General features: G+C 35.3%; 1 protein-coding gene across 1 annotated transcript in view; it reads right to left on the bottom strand.

Annotated features, from left to right (window-relative positions):
- The window catches only part of ADGB (androglobin), a 246686-nt gene that overhangs the window by 61157 nt on the left and 162196 nt on the right, over positions 1-23333 (bottom strand). Inside the window, exons 26-27 of the mRNA XM_030929016.1 lie at positions 17558-17745; positions 10900-11084 (exon numbers count right to left, since the gene is read on the bottom strand). Coding sequence (XP_030784876.1) covers positions 10900-11084; positions 17558-17745 — 373 coding nt within the window. The remainder of the gene's footprint in view (positions 1-10899; positions 11085-17557; positions 17746-23333) is intronic.

Here is a 23333-nt window from a genome sequence, read left to right as displayed (position 1 = left end):
ATGTAGTTAAAAAGCATAAATGACTGACCCAGGGATATTCTAATTCCAGCCATGACATTGGGATTATTCTCCTACCACGAAAAATGATAAAAATGGACAAAATGTATAAAGCAACTGTTTTTAGCCACTGGAAAATATACAGCCCAGGACTGTGATCCTTGAGACAAGGGAAACATACAAAGTGACCTCTTGATTTCCAAAGATTTCTGCCTGCAAGCAGCTTCCCAACTGTATACAGGGAGGTACAGCCCAAAGTAGTGAACAACAGTGTTGCTAGGTTTAGGAAACAAAGATGGGTGAGCGGGGCTCCTGTGACAACTAAAATTTGAGGTAGGATACCAGAAGGGAGTATATGAGCAGTAAAGGAGCTCAGAAATAGACATGGGGTCCACTTGAGTCTTTAGCTGAATTCTAAACTTCATTTGTACAAACACTGAACAATACCAGGCAGACAATAACTACTGGGGGGTTCTGAGCTTAATGAAGATTCTGTTAGTTGCACAGTGTTGAGAGACATTGAAATTCTGACTTGTCAAAATGAAGGGAATTCAATGAATATGCAGAGCATTCACCTGAGACCCAAGAAAGGCTAAGCTTTTTAAGAGTACAGCTACCCTAACACTAGAGTCATGGCAACTCTAGTACTGACTTAATAAACTCAGGACCAGGATCAAGCTGCCAATACATGAACTGCCCACGAGAACAAGATTCAACACTCTTTCAATTAAAAGAGCATAATCTAGACTCTTAGCAGTGTAGCACGAACAATATACAGCACACAGTCAATATGATATATGAAGAAGCAGAAAATGTGACCATAACTTGAGAAAATAGTCAACAGAAATAGACACAAAGCTGATAAAAATGTTGGACTCATCAAACAAGGACTTTAAAAAAGCTATTTAAAATGTGCTTAAGGATTTATGGAAAAAGATGAACATACTGAGTGAACAAATGGTGAGTATCACAGAAAAATGAAATATATGAAGAATCAAGATGAAATTCCAGATCTGACTATATCTTAAATAAAAAATATCTGGATAGACTTAAACAACATATTGTCAAATTCAGAAGAAAAGATTAGTAAACTTGAATACAAGCAATAGAAATGATTGAAATAGAACCACAGAGTGAAAAAAACATGAAAAGAGGATAAGTGATTCATGGTATGATATTGTGGGAGGTGAAATAGTGACGCCCCAAAAAAGGTGTGTCCACCCAATAACTTAGAATGTGACCTTATTTGACATAAGGGTGTTTGCAGTTCTAATTAAGAAAAAGATCCTAAGAAGACATTAGCCTGGATTAGGATAAACCCTAAATCCAATGATGGGTATCCTTAAAGGACACAGAAAAATGGTAAAACACAGAGACATACAAATAAGAGGGTCATGTGAAGATGTTGGCAGAGATAGGCAGAGTTAATTTGTCTCAAGACAAGGAAAACCAGGATCCACCAAAAGCTAGAAGAAAGGAGGAAGGATTCTCTCCTAGAGCTTTCAACGGCAGTATGACCTAGATAACATGTTGATTTCAGACTTCTGCCTTCCAGAACTGTAAGAGAATGAATGTTCATTGTATTAAGCCATCCGCTTTATGTAATTTGCCGTAGCAGTCCTGGAGAATGAATACAGATATCAAATTGCATAAAGTATGTATTTTTAGTCCTAGGTAAAGCACCACTAAAAATAAAACATTTAAATGTGAAAATAGTAAAGTATATGCACAATCTGCTGACTCACAGTATAAAAGTTGCTGACAGAAATTGAAGACTAAAATTGAGGGATGTACTGTGTTCACGGACCAGAAAGCTCAGTTTTGTTAAGAAGTTAGTGCTTCCCAAGTTCAATGCAATCCAATTCCAATTAAAAGCTACAATTTTGAAGAAAATGCAGTGTTGGAAGAAGAGTAGTCATTTAGATCTGTTGATCCTGAGTTCAAAAGTAGACCCATACACACATGGTTAAGTGACTTTTGACTAAAATGTCAAGATAATTCAATGGAGAAAATATCATCTTTCCATTACACAGTGCCAGAAAAACTGGATATCTACATGGGAATAAAAATAATTTTGACTGCCTACCTTAAAACATACATAAATATTATTTCAAGATGCATCATTAAATTAAACATGCATGCTAAGATTATAAAACTTTTAGAATAAAACATGAAAGAAAATATTCATGATCCTAGATTAAGTAAAGATTTCTTAGATAAAATACAAATAGCACTAAGTTTTTTTAACAACTCCAATTTTATAAAAATTAAAAGCTTTTGCTCTTCTAAAGTTGCTGTTAAGGAAGTGAAAAGACAAAGCTTAGACTAAAAGATCATATTGGCAAAGCGTACATTCGATGAAGAACTTGCATCCAGAAGATACAGAATATATGAACAGGTTGATAATAACACACACCCTCATTAAAAATGTGGGTGTGTAATGTGTGAATAAATCCTGCAATCAATAAGTTATACACATGGTCAGTAAGCACACATAAGATGCTCAACGTCATTAGTCAGAAGGGAAATGCAAATTAAACTACCAAGAAATAGTACAATATATACACTGGAATGATGGATTAAAAACATTGACAACAATAAATGTAAGAAAAAATGTGAGAAACCAGAACTTCTATACCTTGTTGGGAATGTAACATGATACAATTCATTTGATAAACTGTTTGCCATTTTAAAATAAATGTATACATATGTCAAACTCTGACATACGAATTCAACTCCTGAATATTGATCCAAGCAAAATGAAAACATGAGTCCAAAAAAGGATTTGTACAAGCATGTCCTTACCAGCTTGAGTCACCATATCAAAAAACTCTAATAAACCCGTATGCCCAAAAGGAGAATGGGTAGACAAAGTGTGGTATCTCCATACAATGGAATTAGTACTCAGAAACATAGATAGAAATAGAACAGTGTTATATGCAATAACATGGATATAACTTAAAAAAATTATGCTGAGCAAAAGAAGCCAGTGTCAAAAGATAAATACTATATGGTTCCAATTTTATGAAGTTTTAAAACAAGCAAACTAGTCTATTGTGATGGAAATGTGAACAGTGATTGCCTCTTTGAGGGTGAGGAAATTGAATGAAAATGGCCTGAAGTATCTTCTGGTTAACAGAAATATTTTATATCTTGTTAGGGGTGTGGGTCACACTAAAGTATGTACTTATCAAAACATTGATTTAAACTTTTTGCTGTATATAAATTATGCTTTAATAAAAAATTAAACATGTATGACACAAAAGTCCTGTTCTTTACTTCCTTCCATCAATCTGTTAGTCATTAATTCATAACTCATTTTTTACAAAAAAATTAGAAACACATAGGAAAAAGGGCACATTTCCCTAATGTATGAGACTCTACAAATCAACTAGAAAAAAATAGCCAACTTCAATAAAAAAATGGGAAAGCACTTAAAAATTTGCAAAGAAGGTAATACAAAGAGAGGAAATATAACACACAAAAACATGTTCAAACCTCACTAAAGAGAAATGAAACATAAATTAATACTTTTAGCATTCAGATGACAAAAGTCAAGAAATATAACTCTATCAATCAGGGGAGTATGGATAAAGGAGGATTAATTTACACAAACTCAGTAGAGGGCAACTAGACAATGTATGAGAAAACAACAATGCATGTACCCATTCATTGACCTAGTAGTTCTACTTCTAAACATTTGTTTAATATATATGTACGTACACATTCAGAAAATTAGATACACAGGTTATTTGTTAAAAGTCATCCTTGAATTTTAAAGAATGGGCATATCACAGATCATTCTCTGTATAGGCCTTATATAACCATATGAAATAAAATACAGTATTATTTCTAGTCTATAGGGCTTCCCCAAATACTCAATTATCTAGAATGTAAATTTTATGAAAAATTATAAATTTCCCAAATTACAATTTTAAAATTACAAACTTTACAAAACATTCAAAATTACAAATTTTGTATTAACTTTATAGCGTAAGTGTTAATATAAGATTTTCTGGCCGGGCGCGGTGGCTCAAGCCTGTAATCTCAGCACTTTGGGAGGCCAAGACGGGCGGATCACGAGGTCAGGAGATCGAGACCATCCTGGCTAACACGGTGAAACCTCATCTCTACTAAAAAATTCAAAAAACTAGCCGGGCGACGTGGCGGGCGCCTGTAGCCCCAGCTACTCTACTCGGGAGGCTGAGGCAGGAGAATGGCCTAAACCTGGGAGGCGGAGCTTGCAGTGAGCTGAGATCCGGCCACTGCACTCCAGCTTGGGTGGCAGAGCGAGACTCCGTCTCAAAAAAAAAAAAAAAAAAAAAAAAAAAAGGATTTTCTTCTTGAAGAATTATAAGATATACAGATATTCTGTAAATTCCTATGATATGATACAAAACCTAAAGAAGTCTGTATTAAGTTTTGTGACTGACTGACTTTGAACTTCTGCATCCTTGCAATGAAGTTTACCTCTCCTTTAGCACATGGTAAGAGTGTTTGTGTACAGAATACTTATCAAGGTAGTGTGTCATATCCTGTAAAAACACGCGCACACACACAGTTTTTGCATGTATTATTATTTTTGGTGGGTGTACTCCAGAAATATATACAGTAAAGGATACATAAATGGATTTGTTTCCAAGAGAAGCCACTGAAAAATGTTTATTTTTAAATTCAGTGTCTGCTTATATCACTCATAAACACAAATTAATAGCATCAATTTTAAAACAACACCCTGTTTGAAGCCTAAATGAATAAATTATCTAATGCACAATAATAGTTCTATCAATCTGTATGGAGAAACCTTTCAACCTTTTCTGTGAAACATAGAAGAGGTCATGAAGAAATGCAAATAGCCTTTCCTTACATGCAAATTCGTTATTGTAACAATGTCAGTTTTCCTTAAATTAAGGTATCTATGTATTCAAAGCAGTCAGAAGAAAAACAATGATTTCTGTGTGTTTTGAGAAAACTTGAAAAACTATATTAAAGTTCATCTGGAAATACTAATTGTAAAATAGGAATATGTGTAAAATAAGAGCCATTATAGATTTTGGCTCTACTTTTGGATCAATTTCTGATCTCTGAACCAATTACCCTTCCGCTCAATTTTTCTGTATCTTTCTTGGCCAGAGGTAAACCTATAAAAATTGGTTTTAAGCACTTATGTATGCTTCTCTTATAAATGGTAAATTTTGAATGAAACAATGATTAAACTAGATGACAAACTATAAACAGTGTTACCTGCAAGAATTTGAATCTAAACATTTCAGAGAAAATTGGTGGTGGTAATTAGCTAATTAAAGAAAAAGCATGAGGTCACAAATAGCATAGGAGAGCTGCACATATGTGCCCACTAAGGTTTTGGAATTGAGTTCCCTCTATGAACTAAACTATAATACCAGTGTAAAATGTACCTGAGTAAAGAAAATAGCCATTTTAAAGAGTTAAAAACAGCATTCCGACTGACAAAACATTATCTGATTAATGGCCTTAACATATCTAAAGAAAAAACTAGAAATGGAGTGCGGGCAAGTTTGAATGAGAAACCACAAAGGAATGCTGAACATAAGTGCTGAAAACAACCCAGGAGATATTCAGGGGTGAAGGACACGTGATGGCAGAAAAGATGACATGCTCAAAAGAACTGAAAGAGTACTACAGCTTTGCCCAAGCTCAACCCTACTAATATAGTACGTGCATTTCCCACTTCACTCTAACTTAAACACTGCACTTGTGCCCTAATTATATCATCCCAGTGTGATATTTCTTTAATTCTCCTCCAAGTCTCATTGGAAAGGCATATCCCTCGGTTATGACAACAAGTCACATGTTGTTTCCAAGGTTAATAGGACAAGATGAAGACAGCCCTCCTTTAAGGGCTTCTATTTTTCTTTCCAAATAAAAAGCATTCTAAGGATTCTTATTCATTTAAAAGTATTTAAAACATTAACATTTAAATTTAAAGTAAAAATACATTTTAAAAGTTTTAAATTTAAATAATTTAAAATTATTCTAAGGATCGGAAAGAAGGATCCTTACTTCTTGGTGCATCTTGCTGTCCAAGTAAGCTTCGATTTACTATTCATGGAAGGCTGGAGTTAAACTCCCTGCTAAGACCATTTGGGGTATTGTACAGTAACTAGTAATTAAAAGAACAGGAACAAAAGACTTTTCTACAAATGGATATCATATAATATACGATTTTTAAAAGAGAGATAGAGTATGTTCAAAGACCCATGCAGAATTAAGCAGTTAAGGAACAGAGATAAATTCAATCTATATAAGCATTTAATAAATATATTATTAATATATTTGTTCACTATACGTATTAATTAGAATATGTATAAAAAATTCCCACTAAAATAATTGCAAACTGAATCTATTTTAAAAAAAAGAATAACACACCACAATCAACTAGGGCTTATTCTAAAATAGCAAATATTATTGAATATTGAAAATATTCATATAATTTATTATAACTATAAATCAAATTGGGAAATCCAAATAGTAAAAAACACTTGATAAAAGTAAGTATGTTTTACAAGTTAAATTTTGTAAATGATACAACATATAATACAAAGAGTTTTATTTAACAGATTCCCTTAATCACATTTGTTGATGAATTATGAGTAAATCATTACAGGCATTCAAAACAAATCTAGGAACAGTGGCTCACACCTGTAATCCCAGCACTTGGGGAAGCTGATGCAGGTGGATCAGTTGAGGTCAGGAGTTTGAGACCAGCATGGCCAACATAATGAAATCCTGTCTCTACTAAAATACAAAAATTAGCTGGGTGTGGTGTCACGCACCTGTAATCCCAGCTACTTGGGAGGCTAAGCCATGAAAATCACTTGAATCCAGGAGGTGGAGGTTGCAGTGATCTGAAATCACTACAGCCTGGGCAAGAGAGTGAGACTCCATCTCAAAAAAAAGATTAAAAATCTAGGAACAAAATAATGATGAACATGTTGATGTCGAGTGGGCAGGACTATTTATTGGGGGCATTTAGAAGGGAAATATATTGGTACAGTGGGAGGACAGAAGTTATGTTTAGTGAGCACAATTACATTGAGTTATGCAATAAAATCAGAAGAAACTTGAAAGTCAGACTAGAAATATGGAAAGAATGAAATAGGGAGAAAATAATCAGAGGTATGTATATATAATATTTTACATTCTATAAATCATAATAATGAGATAATTAAAAAACGCATAGAGATTTCAAAGCAGTGTTAAAATCTTGATTAAAGTCACAGCCCGAACTGTACTCCTTGTCTCCTTGGAGATGGGATTCTTACCCGATGTTAGTGATCAAAACCAAAAACTGATTTAGGAAAAAATACTCAGAAGTAGAGCGACATGTAGCAAGGTCTATCTTGCAGAAAGCTCTGGGGAGAATGATAGGAAGGATTTGTTTTATAGACTGAGTGCCTCCAGTCAAGTTAGTGTAAATAATAAGACCTTCAGTGGTTCCCTTCGTCCCACTAGCTAGGAGCACTTCCTGGATAGAACACTGGACTGAGAAAAGACAGAGACTCACACTATTGAAGCCTGTGTAAGATGATGGGATATCAAAGCATTTGCAGTGACCTGTTGCTCAGCTCATACTCCCTAACTTGCCGGTAGTTGTTAAGGAGATAGGGACAGGGAGTCAAAAGTTAGTGTTACCACTAAAATCTGTATTGCTCTGGAATGCCCACTTACATAACAACAAAAAAAAAAAGTACAGATATTAGGTAGAAAAGGGATATAAAGATTTTTACATATAGAAAAATGACAGTTATTTCTAGTAATTTGCTTGTACGTTTAATTAGAATAAACACTATTGGGAAAAAGAGTTCAGGAAGGGTGCTCATTATGAAATAGCTTAGGAAAAGTTCAACTAGAAGATGTAATCAATTAAAAAATACAATGTGATGGAAGAATTCAAAAAAAGCATATGCATCAAAATAAATGTAAATGGACTGCATTCCCCCATTTTAGAGACAAGAATCTTGCATTTTATATTAATCTGTCTTCACAGTGCTAAAAATAACTGCCCAACTAGGTAATTTATAAAGGAAAGAGGTTTAATTGACACACAGTTCTGCATTCCTGAAGAGACCTCAGAGAACTCACAATCATGGCAGAAGGGGAAGGGGAAGCAAACACATCCTTTTTCATACGGTGACAGGAGAGAGAAGTGCAGAGCGAAGGGGAAAAAAATCTCTCATTAAACCATCAGATTTTGCAAGAACTCACTTACTATCATGAAAATACCATGGTCTAATCACCTCCCACGAGGTCCCTCTCCCAACATGCGGAGATTACAATTTGGATTATAAATCAAGACGAGATTTGGGTGGGGCACAAAGCCAGTCCATATATCATTTTGTAGAAAAAATATCCATTTACAGGAGAAAGACTGACAACAAAAACATGTCGAGGATAGAAAACTAAACAAATGAACAGCATCAACAGGCAAATAATAACAAAAGGAAGAATAACAAAAGGAAGAATCAGTGATAAGAAATCTTGTTAAAGTTAAGAGAAGGTTGCTTTATGTTTATTTTAAAAATACAATACATAAAAAATATAAAGCAAATATGAACCTTATATAACTAGCAACATGGCATATAAATATGTAAAACTAAACATATTAGAGTTAGAGATGTTATCACACTTTTAAAAATAAAAATAGAAGATCTTAATACACATCACTAACAAATTTACACACCAATTAGGTAAAATATAAATGATAATCTTGACATTTTAAATATCGTAATTAGCAAGTTTGTCTTTTATGAAAGTGTGTGTGTGCATTTAGACATCAAACGACCTCCAAAATAGAGTTCTTTGTAAACCTCAGTGGGACAGTAATCAAACTTGATTTGAATCAGGAAACAGGAAAAACACCAATCAAATCCTCAAAGTAGAAAATATGTCTACACTTTCTAACTTCACAGAATTCAATTTGAAATTAACAGAAATAGGCTAAATAAAACAATTCTATTACTTAGGAATTCTAAAAATATTACAAACACTAAGGTTAAAGAAAAGGTCAAAAATAAATCATAGCTCATGGCTAACATAACACTACATATAAAACTTTATAGCATTCTAAGTTATAAAATATAATAAAATATATGTAGCTAGAGTTAGAAAAATGTATAGCATTAAGTATATTTATCTAAAAACAAGGTTTAAAGTATGAACTAAATTGAAACTAGCAAAGCTAGAGGAAAAGACATTTGACTAAATTTTAAAAGTAGAGAAAGGGTTTTAAAAGATTAATATAAATATTAATGAAGTAGATTATAAATCTAAAAGAGCCATTGAGGTTTGAATAATAATAAATTCAATTCTTTCCAAGAAAAGACCAATAGTACAGAGCAAATTCAAAAAAGTCTGATTAAGAATAACACAAATAAATAAAAAAGAATATATTTACACAAACCTATTGAGAAGATATTTAAAAATTTTAAAAGAAATCTTGTATGCAAATTTATGCAGATAAATTGGAAATACTAAATTAATCTCTACTTTCACTAAAAATATAGTCTATAAAAATGAAAGGCAGTTAAAAAGTAACCTTGGAAATTATTTTCTTAAATAGTAAAAAGAAAAAACAAGTCTCTCCCCCAGAAACATCAGATTTAGAAAGTTTTAGGGACAAAGCTAATAACTTTTTTTTAAAAGAAATGAATCCCGGACAATTTAAAAGACTCCAAAATAGAAAAACTAAAAAGTTCTCAAATTAATTTCAACAATTCATTATAATTTCAGCTTGAGAACTGGAAAAGAATAATGTATGGGTGCACACACAGAGAGGAAAAAAAACTCTCATAGAGATACAAAGTGATGATTATGATGCAGCAAACTGAGTAAAATTATATAAATAGGTTTTATTCTAAGAATGCAAGAGTGATTCAAAATTAAAACTCAACTTATTAAACTCAAAGGAGTAAAATTGGATGATTTCTATAAACAACAACAAAAAATAACTAATAATGTTCCAAACTCATTCAATATTAAAATTTCTCAAGTTTCATAAAATCTAATTATTAGAAGCCACCCACAAAGATAATAAATGATAAATGTCACAAGTGTTCCTACTTAAGAAAAGGAAATACATCATCATCACGTATTTAACCTTGGTTTGAAGGTCACAGCCAAGGCCACAAAAAGGAAAAAAAAGTTACGATTTAAGAAAGAAGAAATATCAATGGGCCAAATAGATAAGAACCCAGTTTTGCTTAAAATCTAAATACAAAAATGGAGAATAAAGGCAGAAAAGTCAAAATATTTACAGTGTGTTTTGGCAAAAAAGCTAAAATATTAACTTCTTTTTTTTCCTGGGTAGCATGATTATAAGGCATTTCTTATTCCCTTGTTTGTAATTTTCTATTTTTCCAAATATTCTACATTGGTAATGTGTGACTTTTACAGAATCAAGTTACTAACATAACTAAGTAATACACCTCAGAGTAGCAATGCTAACCATTATTTTCAAAATTATTTTATTTATTTAATAACTCATTGAGAATAGTATATTGAAAGTAATAACTTTAGCTTTTGTTAATTTTAGTAAGTAGAATATTTTCTGAAAATAATGAATTAGGAATTTTAAAAAGTAAAAATATTCTTTCAAAATAATAAGAATTTGACTTCTTAATAAGAAGGCTCATGTAACAGGAAAGTAAATTTTCTCCAAGGTGAAAAGTCTTTAAAATAAGCCTATATTGATTTTCAGAGCCTAATTTGACATGCAAATGCTATATTTGTAATATTTTACTGTACTATCAAATTTCACAATTTAAGTGGTTACTTGCTACTTTATTTTCATTTTTAAAGTGTCATGAAAATATAAATATCCATTTATGAATCTAACTATCCTGCTCATAAAGGCACACTTACACTGGGAGCTCAAACCTTTCTCACTCTTCAAGAAGTTAAATGCTGGGATTATAGCTTGGCCTTTTCCAGTGGAGCTCACCATAGTTTCTTCATTTTCTAGGACCTGCAGCTTGATGAATGCATCTGGCTTGGATGTGCGTACCTGTATTGTAGCAGGTTGTGGTGTTAGAACTTTAACTGAATATCTGTAAAGAAAAAAGAGTTAGCATTATAAGCAAGTATGTTGGTCTTTCTCTCAAGTCAGTAAGTGACATAGTTTGGATATATGTCCCTGCCCAAATCTCCTGTCAAATTGTGACCCTCACTGTTGGAGGCAGGGCCTGGTGAGAGGTTAACTGGATCTTGCAGACATGTTTCTCACGAATAGTTTAGCACCATCTACTTGGTGCCGTTCACATGACAGTGAGTGAGTTGTCATGAGATCTGGTTGTTTAAACATGTGTATCTCCCTCTCCCTTTCTCTCTCTCTTACTCCTGCTCTGGCCATGTGATGTGCCTGATCCGCCTTCCCCTTCTGCCATGATTGGAAGCTTCCTGAGGCCTCCCTAGAAGCTAAGCAGATGCCAGCTTTATGCTTCCTGTACAGCCTGCAGAACTGTGAGCCAATTAAACCTCTTTTCTTCAGAAATTACCCAGTCTCAGGTATTCCTTTATAGCAATGCAAGAACAGACCAATACAGTAAGGAAAACTGTCTGATTTTCTGATATGATAACCTAAAAGTAAAACTACTTTGTAAAGTTCACTAACATCCTGAAAATACTGGAGTTATAGACTTTGGCAAGGGATCCCAATATAGTACTGTAAAACAAAAGGAAATAGAACTTCTATTATCATCAAATCCTAGATTTAAAACATATAACTTTTTGTTTAGATGTAATAAGCAGTCACTTATAAAACTTGATAGCCATACAAAGGATATAAACAGACACTTCTCAGAAAATGACATACATGTGGCCAAAAAACACTAAGAGATAGCTCAACATCACTGATCGTTAGAGAAATGGGAATCAAAACCACAATGAGATACCATTTAATGCCAGTCAGAATGACGATTATTAAAGTCAGGAAACGATAGATGCTGGTGAGATTGTGGAGAAATGGAAACTCTTTTACACTGTTGGTGAGAACGTAAATTAGTTCAATCACTTTGGAAGATGGTGTGGTGATTCCTCAAAGATTTAGAACCAGAAATGCCATTTGACCCAGCAATCCCATTACTGGGTATATACCCAGATAAATATAAGTTATTCTGTTATAAAGATACATGCACGCATATGTTCACTGCAGCAGTATTCACAATAGCAAAGACATGGAATTAACCCAAAATGCCATCAATGATAGATTGGATTAAAAAATGTGGTACATATGCACCATGAAATGCTATGCAGCCATACAAAGGAACAAGATCATGTCCTTTGCAGGGACATAGACGAAGCTGGAAGCCATTATCCTCAGCAAAGTAATGCAGGAACAGAAAACCAAACACTGCATATTTTCACTTATAAGTGGGAGTTGAACAATGAGAACACATGGACACAGGGAGGGGAACAACACTTACTAGGGCCTGTTGGGGGAGGTTGAGGGTGGGAGAGCATCAGGGAAAAGAGCTAATGCATGCTGAGCTTAATACTTAGGTGTTGGGTTGACAGGTGCAGCAAACCACCGTGGCACATGTTTACCTATGTAACAAACCTGCACATCTTGCACAGGTACACCGGAACTTAATAAAAATAAACAAACAAATATAAAACTTGATAGTCCTAAAAGCCACCAAACCTCTTAATAGATCTGCAAACTACTACCACGTCTACCCTCCCTATTACACAAAAAGCACTCCTGGCAGAAGCCTTTGGAGCTTCACTGATAATAGCATTTTCTGTGATTCACAAAAATACAGAGAAATTAAAGTAGTAGCCACAACCTCCACCTTCACCCCTCACCAGTAGTTTGGAAACCTCTTGCAAAAAGACTGGAAACATGTAGTCTAATTCATTCTTTCCAACTCCCCTTTTAATGCAATTAAAGAGTTGGCTTTTTGTTCTCATTTTAGGTGATTCCTCACAAATGCTCAGGATTCGATCAACTTTTAATTTCTCTAGAAATTTGCTTTTCTGAGTATCATGTCTCTCATATATATGACGATACTAAAAGACGACACTTTTTTCTCTATATATATATGAAAAAGGTTGCACAGGCTGGAGTGCAATGGTGCAATCATGGCTCACTGCACCTCGAACTCCTGGGCTTAAATGATATTTCTCCCTCAGACTCCAATATAGCTGGGACTACAGGTATGCACCACCATGCTCAGCTAAATTTTTATTTTTTGTAGAGACAGGATCTCACTATGTTACCCAGGCTGTTCTTGAACTCCTGGGCTCAAACAATACTCCTTCCCCAGCCTTGTAAAGTACTGGGATTACGGGCATGAGCCACTACCCCTGGCCCTCTCCTGTATCTTAAAAAGACCCCACCCCTTATTTCTCCTTGAAATTAGCTTGTGTATAAGTACAGTTCTCTCCTATCTTTAAGACAGATTAAAACAAAGCAAAAACACAAACCAACGCAACTTTCAGCCCACCTTGCAGTCCAGCCTCTACTGCATTGCCAACTTCCCAGCTCAGCACCTAAGGAGAGTTGTCTGCCTCCACTCTTCTCATCTTACCATCTTCCACGTGCTTACTCCATCACCATCACTGGTGCTGTGGTTTGGCTCTGTGTCTCCACCCAAATCTCATGTTGAATTATGATAATCAGTGTTGGAGGAGCAGCCTGGTGGAAGGTGATTGGATCATGGGGACAGAAATCCCCCTTGCTGTCCTCATGATAGTGAGTGAGTTCTCATGAGATCTGGGTGTTTGAAAGTGTACAGCACTTTCTCTCTCTCTCTCTCTCTCTCTCTCTCTCTCTCTCTCTCTCTCTCTCTCTCTCTCTCTCTCTCTCTCCTGCTTTGCCATGTGAAGATTGTTCCTGCTTCCTTTTCGTCTTCTGCCATGATTGTAAGATTCCTGAGGCTTCCCCAGCCATGCCTCCTGTACATACTGTAGAACTGTGAATCAATTAAACCTCTTTTCTCCATAAATTACCGAGTCTCAGGTATGTCTTTATAGCAGTGTGAGAATGGACTAACACACCAGGTGCTAAACCTACTCTTGCCAAGGTTTCAAGGAGTTTGTGACCATCCTATAGAAACTTTGGTTCTCTTCTTCTTTTACCTCTCAGGAGAACTTGACAGTGTTCTCTGGACCCGGATTTCCTCCTCCTTTAAAAACTCTTCCCCTATGAGCACAGCAACTTTTATACTTTCCCTCCTATTTGGGGGCTGCTTTGCTTCCATTGACAGACATTCCCACAAACATCAGAGAGTCTTCATGTTCTGTCCTGGGTCTGATTCTCATTTTACAAACTTTCCTGGCACTTTCAGGAACAGTAACAGAATCATGACTCCCAAATCAATGTCTACAGTGGAACTACCTATGCAGTATCACTTGGCTATTTCACTAGACCACCACATTTAAAAACTGAAAAGGAATCAGTTGTCTTCCTATGGCCCACCTTGCAAATGAGCTTCTCCCCTCTAAGTAAATGACATCATGCAAACATTTCCCAAGCCAAACTCTAGAACTCCAGCAAAGCTGTCAATTTTACCTCAATATCTGAAAATCCTTTTTCTTCTCTCCAGATTCCCTGTCACTGGCTGTAATGGGTTGAATTGCGTCCCCTCCTACCACCAAAGATCTGTTGGAGTTCTAACCCCCAGTGCTTCACAATGTCACCTAGTTGGAGATAGGGTCTTTTGCAGAGAATCAAGTTAAAATTAAGTCATTAGAGTGGTCTCTACTCCAGTATGATTGGTGTCCTCATTTAAAAAGGGGAAATTTAGGACTGAGCACTGTGGCTCGTGCCTGTAAACCCAGCACTTTGGGAGACCAAGGGAGGAGGATTGCTTGAGGCCAAGAGTTTGAGACCAGCCTGGTCAACATAGCAAGACTCTGTCTCTACAAAAAATTAAAAAGTAATTAACTGGGCATGGTGGCATATGCCCATAGTACCAGCTATGGTGAGGTGAGAGGATTGCCTGAGGCAGGAGTTAGAGTTTTCAGTGAGTCATGATTGTACCACTGAACTCCAGCTGGGCAACAAAGCAAGATTGTCTCTAAAAAAAAAAAAAGGGAAATTTGGAAACAGAGGCATACAGGGGAAAACACCACGTGAAGATGATGGCAGAGATAGATGTGATGCTTCTAAAAGCTAAGGATAACCAAAGATTACCAGCAAACCACAAGAAGCCAGGCAAAAGTCATGAAACAGGTTGTCTCCCACAGCCTCGGTTGGAACCAATCTTGCTGACCCTTTGATCTCACACTTCTGTTAGTAGTTTCCACAGCTCTGCAACAATGCATGTCTATTGCTGAAGCCACCCACCTAGCGTGTGGACTTTTGTTATGGCAGAGTCCTCGCAGGTCAATATGCTGCCCTACTTCAGACTACCATAATCTCACTCCTGGGTTATTGCAAAGCTTTTACCTGGTTTCCCCCTCTCCGGTTGTGCTCCCCTTTCATTCATTCAACACACTGCTGCCTTGAGTGAAGTTTCTTTTTTTCATATTCCATGTCTTTTATGATTAAATATAATTTAAAAATAATAAAGTTCTAACATCTTTTCTGTTATATAATTAATGGGCTGGGAGAAGTTGCTCACATCTGTAATCCCAGGACTTTGGGAGGCCGAGGCAGGTGGATCACTTGAGGCCAGGAATTTGAAACTAGCCTGGACAACATGGTAAGACCCAATCTCTACAAAAAAAAAAATACAAAAATTAACAAGGTTTGGTGGAATGCACCTGTAATCCCAGCTACTTGGGAGGCTGAGGCATGAGAATCACTTGAACCCCAGAGGCAGAGGTTGCAATGAGCCAAGATCATGCTGCTGTACTATGGCCTGGGTGACAGAGTGAGATTCTGTCTCAAAAAAACTATATATATATATATATATATATATATATAAAATGTACTTTTTAAAATTCATGCTATGCAGACATAATTTTTAACACAAATCTGATAATGTAATCTTTCTTAAAATCCTTTAAAGAGTCCCCTTGCTCCTAATGTAAAAATCCATACTTCTTGTCCAGTGAGGCTCTTCTCAGAAAGCCTTTGCTAACATTCTGGTCTTACTTCTTACTATAGCATGCTGAAACCCAACTCTGCAAACAAAAAACAATGTCTTGAGTTTCCAGAAAAGGTTGTATATCCTTTAATTTATGAACTTTCACTTGTGCTACCTAAGCAGCTCCCTGTTCACCTTCCTCACCACTCAGCTTGACTTTAACCCAGCTTCTGGGACTCATTTAGGTAGTAGGTTAAATGTCACTTTTTAGTCTATTAGGGGTCCTGCCATGTGATATGATGGTTTCCTATCATAGTAGTTAAAATATTTTATCACAATTGCTATTTTTAGTTATTGGTATGTTTCTTTCCTTCTTGAGAGTGCACATATTTTCCAAATTTTCTGTGCAGAGAAGTGTATATTAAAATGAGAAGATAAGTATTCCAACAACATGTTGAATAACAACACGTTGTTAATGGAGGCCAATTATGTATCAGACACTGTGTTAGGTCCTATGTTGAAAATAAATGATTCTTGCCTTCAATCAATGTTGATTCTCATAGTGGCCAATGTGAAGTTAACTAGATAGAATTTGATATGTCACAGTCTCAGAGAGAACAAAGGACTATAGGAACATGACGAGAGCCAACTAATTATATTTGAAGGTTTAATCACAAAGAATTTTACTACTGAAAATTATCATTAAAGGTGATGAAATTTTTTTAAGTGGAGAGGTGGTGACAGGACACATGAGACAAGAGGAAAGGTTTGGGCAAAATACAATTTCTGGGCATATATATCAGGAGGTGGTCGTTAGTTCCGTCAGGAGAGTGCACTGTGTTAGACATCTGTTCAAGAATGCTAAATAACATGCTATGTGCTTTGGAGTTGATCTGTAGCCAATGGAACGTTATCAAAGGTTTTAAAGCAGGCAAATCACATGTTTAAATATGTGTGGTTGAAAGGCAATTACTGTGATAGTAAAGGATGAGTATGTGAATGGATATGGAGAGAGAGAAAAAACTGATTAAATGCAGAAAAGGGAATACAATAGAGTCATGGATTCCAGAAACAAAACAATTCTATAGACCGAAGGTAATGAGGGCTGAACATAGTGCAGGAACATTGAAGACTGATTAATGAAAGACAGTGGAATCTATGATTAGGCTATTTAAGGAGAACACTGCACATAGGTGAGCATGAAAGGAAGACTGAGTTGGTTGATAAAGAAACCCCCACAAAATACTAGCCAGAGATGGAGCAGAAGAGGAAGAAAGTAGTAAGAGGAAGTCATGTCATGAAGAATCTTTAATCAAAGCCAAGTAGAATGAAGACTAAGGAAATCTCACTACTATTATATGCAGCCATGCAGGCTTAATCTTACATAACACCCACATAATCACATTACACTCAATTAATTGTTTCCAAAAAGAATATAAAATTTGAAGTTCAAAACCGACTCAGGATTTTACTGCAGAATTTATTTTTATCCTAAAATATTAATATTTTTTAAAAAACGCCTTTCCCCTTCTGTCATATACTTGTACCTGAATAAAATTTTCTTATCATTGGGTACGTAGTAACCTCGGATTTCCTTTATAGCAAAGGTGTTGCATGGAGAGTCTCGAGACAGGCATGGCAGTGGAGCAGAAGAACCAATGAGACGCAGTTTCCATCGTGAGGCTGCTACGTACGTGTCACCTGTAAATGCTTCTGCCACGAAAGTGTATCCCTTCTATAAGAAAGATAAATTACACAGAAATGAGTTACATTATTATTCTGTCAAATGTACAATATCTAATAGTACTAAATGTCTTATTATTATGATATTATCTATAGGTCCCAAGATCTCTTAATAAACATAGAGCCACTAGGATTATGTTTGGAATTTCTCTTAGAAAGCACTATCCTACAAAGTTTTCAGGAAAACGATAAGCTGATATTTTCCTTTGTGTGGTTCCTTAACTATAAAATAAAGTGCTTAACCACAATAGATGATTACTATGTCCTCTTCTAATGCCTCCCATGGCAAATTCTTATCATTGCACCATCCCAGAGTAGCCCAAAAGCTTCTTACTTGATTTTCCTGTCTTCCAGATCCATCTTTCTGGAATACTGAAGTAAGAAAGACAGAAGAGTTCAAAGAAATGTATTCTGTTGATATGACAGGTAAAACTATAAAATTAATAGCTGATTTGCTTCCACAGAACCCAGATGTGTGATTGAGGATGAGCTCTTTAGATAGCAGAAAACGGGAAGCTCAAGAGCCTGGGGATGGCTTACTTTATGATGGGGAAGAGCTTGGTTTAACATAATTGGACAGCTGGCTAAGAAGTCAGTGAATCAAAAGCATGATATCATAACAGATGTAAATGTTCAAAGTAATTCTGAGATTATAATTCCAGATGCCCCTAATAAAGAATAAAAGGATAGATTTGTCTTCCAGCTGTACTCTGTCCACAGATAGCTCTCTGGTAGGTTTAGATTTCCAGAAGTAAAAATTATATATATATATATATATATATATATATATATATATATATATGCCAGAATGAATTTTTTAAAAGTTTCATATGCATCTAGAAATATTAGCTGGAATTCCAATCCCTATAATGAGATGAGAATTGCAACACCAACAAGGACTTTATGACATTATGTCTGGGGCAAGTTAAAAAAAAAGTATAATAAAGCATTTTAACTTGCAAAGTGTAATGCACATATGTGTTGATATTTTTATTATTATTTGAGTTTATCGTACTAATGAATTAAAGAGGCAAAGCAAAATTATTTTGTTTTTGCTTCGACTCAGAATAATTACAAAGGAAAAAGTTATTAAATGGTGGGATAGATACTGGTAAGTGAAAATCCAAAGCTAAATCAGTGATAGGATTACAAGACAGAACTTGGCTATGCTAAATGGATTCAGTAGTAAAAGAGTTATATAATTGAGTACTGAGTATTGAGGGATCCTATAGACTAGTATTCTGAATTGCAGTGTATGGTCTTGAGTATTTATGAAAAAAAATAAAGTAAACAATTCTGATTTTTCAAACTTAAGAAGAATATATACCCTGCAAACCATAGACTAGTAAGTTTAATAATAGTGCTTATCAAAGTTCTGCCGTAGCTCATAGAAAGGATGTCTCATGTGAACCTCAAAGATAAAACCTATTCTTAAAAGCAACATGAGTTTATTGGGAACAAAAACTTATTTACTTTTTTCATAAGATTAGAAGACACAACATCAGGTAAAAGTTGCAGATATGGGGTTTATGAATTTCATGCAGGCATATGTCAAGGCCTCTGGTGAATTTCATATGAGCCAGGATGCCTCTTGATGAGCCTGCTGGGCAGAATTAGCCACAAAATTTCCACCTAAGATTGCTAGTTATATAACTGCTCAATGGTGTTTTAGACATTGTCTAATCAGCCAAAGATGTTCTCTCTTGAGGTGTCTCCTGAGTCCACCATATTAATATGCCTTGTAGGTACCAAAAGACTGACACAGTCACAGGGTACAAAACAATGGAGCAATGATCCTCTTTACATTTTGTGGGTCAGAATTACTTTCAGAGGCAGCATTCAGTTCTGGGAACCACATTTTAGCAGACACAAAGGTTGTTTGGATAAATGTTCAAAGATCACGAATTATGAAGAGAGGAAAACTACAGGACAAAAGGGACCACTGAAGCTATTTTTCTATTCACACAGCTTGATATTCTCCTCCACAATTTCTCCACTTTTAACTTTTTTTCTTTTTGGAGATGGAGTTTCTCTCTTGTCACCCAGGCTAGAGAGCAGTGGCATGATCACGGCTCACTGCAACCTCCGTCTTCTGGGTTCAAGTGATTCTCCTGCCTCAGCCACCCTAGTAACTAGGACTACAGGCACACGCCACCACACTTGGCTAATTTTTGTATTATTAGTAGAGATGGAGTTTTGCCATGTTTTCCAGGCTGGTCTCGAACTCCTGATCTCAGGTGATCCACCCTTTGGCCTACCAAAATGCTGGGATTATGGGCATGAGTCACTGCGCCCAGCCTTAACTTTCTTTCTAAACAGAGCTGGCTAGAGTGAGAAGATAGAAGAGATAAAATATGAGATAGGAAGATGTTTGCTGCAATCTCAATTTACAACTTAAAAATAATAGTTAAATGGAGCTAGAATGTTCTTCTGATCGTTGACTCAAAATGTATCACTTAGAACTATCTGAAAAATTCAAGCTTAATCAAGAGAGGGAGGTCTACAATGAAGTTTCTAAGACAAAAACCAAACCCAACCCAACCCAAAGAAGTATGCTAGATGTAAATAACAGTCAGATTCGTACTTGGCTCAACCAAATATTCTTTAAAGATCTCTTCCAAAATGAAGTATTCAAGACTAGCATTAGTCTATTTATCAAGTAATACAGAATTCATAGATAGAATTTGATGACATCTATAACCTTGATAGAGTCTCCCTTTAAATTAAATCATCTTCTTTCTCTTAATCTTTGTGACTTTTGAATTCTAATCACAAATTAAATAAATTGTTTCTATTCAAAAGGAAGTCTAGCTCAAACTTCAAAAACAAACATTCAAAAAGTAATCCACTGGTGTTTGGACAAATTTGTTCGTGAAGAACTAGCTCTATAGTTTGGTTTAACCCAAGGCGTTCTGCTGCAGAAAGGTCAGGTTTAGAGGAGGGGTGTCCAATCTTTTGGCTTCCCTGGGCTACAGTGGGAGAATTGCCTTGGGCCATGCACAAAATACACTAACTCTAACGATAGCTGAGGAGCTTAAAAAAAAAGAATCACAAAAATGTCTCATAGTGTTTTAAGAAAGTTTACGAATTTGTGTTGGTATATATTTAAAGTCATCCTGGGCAGCATGCAGCCTATGGGCCGTGGGTTGGACAAGCTTGGTTTAGAGATATCATTTGTTAGGACATAGGGAAGAATAAATATAGTATAAAAGGAAATTGTGTGGGTCAAATAAAGTTTGGAAATACATGTTTGATGTACAGAAATTGAATTTTATTAGCAAAGTATTCTGTTTTTAAGTGATATGTAAATGCCCTTTCAAGGTAATTAACAAGAATAATAAGTAAAAATAATATATTGATGCATTGACTTTAATCAAGTGAATTTTTAAATATTATGTTTAGGTGTATAATTCCAAACATAGATAACTGTACACAAAAATATAGATGTTTATCAGATTTGCTTATAAAATGTAAATGTTAAACTTGCCAAATTTAATACAAAATAAAAGGAATTTAAGCCCAAGTTACAATTTGCTAATATCTTCAAATTTAATAAAATCTGATTGCAATATAAAAAATCTATCTTATTAAAATTATAGAAAAACATGCTAAGGATTTAATGAAACATATACAACTTTTAAATTATAATAAAATTATTTAAAAACTTTCAAAAAAGCAGATTATACATTTATATAATATACACATATACACACACATATGTATCAACGGGGTTAAGTAGTTTCATCAAAAATTTAATTGCCCTTATTTTTAAAATGTTTCCTAAAATCTCTAAGACAGCATGAAAGAGCCATTAGGATTTGTATGCAAAGTATTTGTATGGAGTTAATACATTTTTAAATTTATCCTTCCTTTAAACGAAAGCAGTATTCATGAGATAAGTATGTTTTAATTTACATAAAATAATGTATAGAATCATAGGCTGAAATGAATCTCAGAAGTCAAGTACAGACATAACTCAAAAAAGAAAAATGAAGAGGTTCAAAAACATAAAGCAGCAGAATGGAAGATCAGAGCTAAAACAGCCCTCTTCATATCCAGCTAGGTATACATTATTATTTGTGTGATTCTCTCTTAGAGGAAATGACTGAAAAGACAAATATGAGATTTATTTTATTCATTTTTTTGGGGGGGGAGAGTGTGTAATTTTTTTTTTCATTATTATACTTTAAGTTCTAGGGTACATGTGCACAACGTGCAGGTTTGTTACATGTGTATACATGTGCCATGTTGGTGTGCTGCAATCATCAACTCATCATCTACATTAGGTATATCTCCTAATGCTATCCCTCCCCCCTCCCCCCCCACCCCATGACAGGCCCTGGTGTGTGATGTTCCCCTTCCTGTGTCCAAGTGTTCTCATTGTTCAATTCCCACCTATGAGTGAGAGCATGCAGTGTTTTGTTTTCTGTTCTTGTGATAGTTTGCTGAGAATGATGGTTTCCAGTTGCATCCATGTCCCTACAAAGGACATGAACTCATCCTTTTTCATGGCTGCATAGTATTCCATGGTGTATATGTGTCACATTTTCTTCATCCAGTCTGTCATTGATGGACACTGGGTTGGTTCCAAGTCTTTGCTATTGTGAATAGGGCCACAATACATATACGTGTGCATGTGCCTTTATAGCAGCATGGTTTATAATCCTTTGGTTATATACCCAGTAATGGGATGGCTGGGTCAAAAGGTATTTCTAGTTCTAGATCCTTGAGGAATCGCCACACTGTCTTCCACAATGGTTGAACTAGTTTACAGTCCCACCAACAGTGTAAAAGTGTTCCTGTTTCTCCACATCCTCTCCAGCACCTGTTGTTTCCTGACTTTTAAATAATAAGAGCTTTCTGACAAACTCACAGGCAATACCATACTGAATGGGCAAAAACTGTAAACATTCCCTTTGAAAACTGGCACAAGACAGGGACGCCCTCTCTCACCACTCTTATTCAACATAGAGTTGGAAGTTCTGGCCAGGGCAATCAGGCAGGAGAAATAAAGAGTATTCAATTAGGAAAAGAGGAAGTCAAATTGTCCCTGTTTGCAGATGACATGATTGTATATTTAGAAAACCCCATTGTCTCAGCCCAAAATCTCCTTAAGCTGATGAGTAACTTCAGCAAAGTCTCAGGATACAAAATCAATGTGCAAAAATCACAAGTATTCTTATACACCAATAACAGACAAACAGAGAGCCAAATCATGAGTGAACTCCCATTCACAATAGCTTCAAAGAGAATAAAATACCTAGGAATCCAACTTACAAGGGATGTAAAGGACCTCTTCAAGGAGAACTACAAACCACTGCTCAATGAAATAAAAGAGGACACAAACAAATGGAAGAACATTCCATGCTCATAGATAGGAAGAATCAATATCGTGAAAATGGCCATACTGCCCAAGGTAATTTATAGATTCAGTGCCATACCCATTAAGCTACCAATGACTTTCTTCACAGAATTGGAAAAAACTACTTTAAAGTTCATATGAAACCAAAACAGGGCCCGCATTGCCAAGACAATCCTAAGTCAAAAGAACAAAGCTGGAGACATCACGCTACCTGACTT

Source organism: Rhinopithecus roxellana, chromosome 4, assembly GCF_007565055.1.
Source record: "Rhinopithecus roxellana isolate Shanxi Qingling chromosome 4, ASM756505v1, whole genome shotgun sequence".
Lineage (NCBI taxonomy): Eukaryota > Metazoa > Chordata > Mammalia > Primates > Cercopithecidae > Rhinopithecus > Rhinopithecus roxellana.
This window is presented reverse-complemented; position numbering and strand designations above follow the sequence as displayed.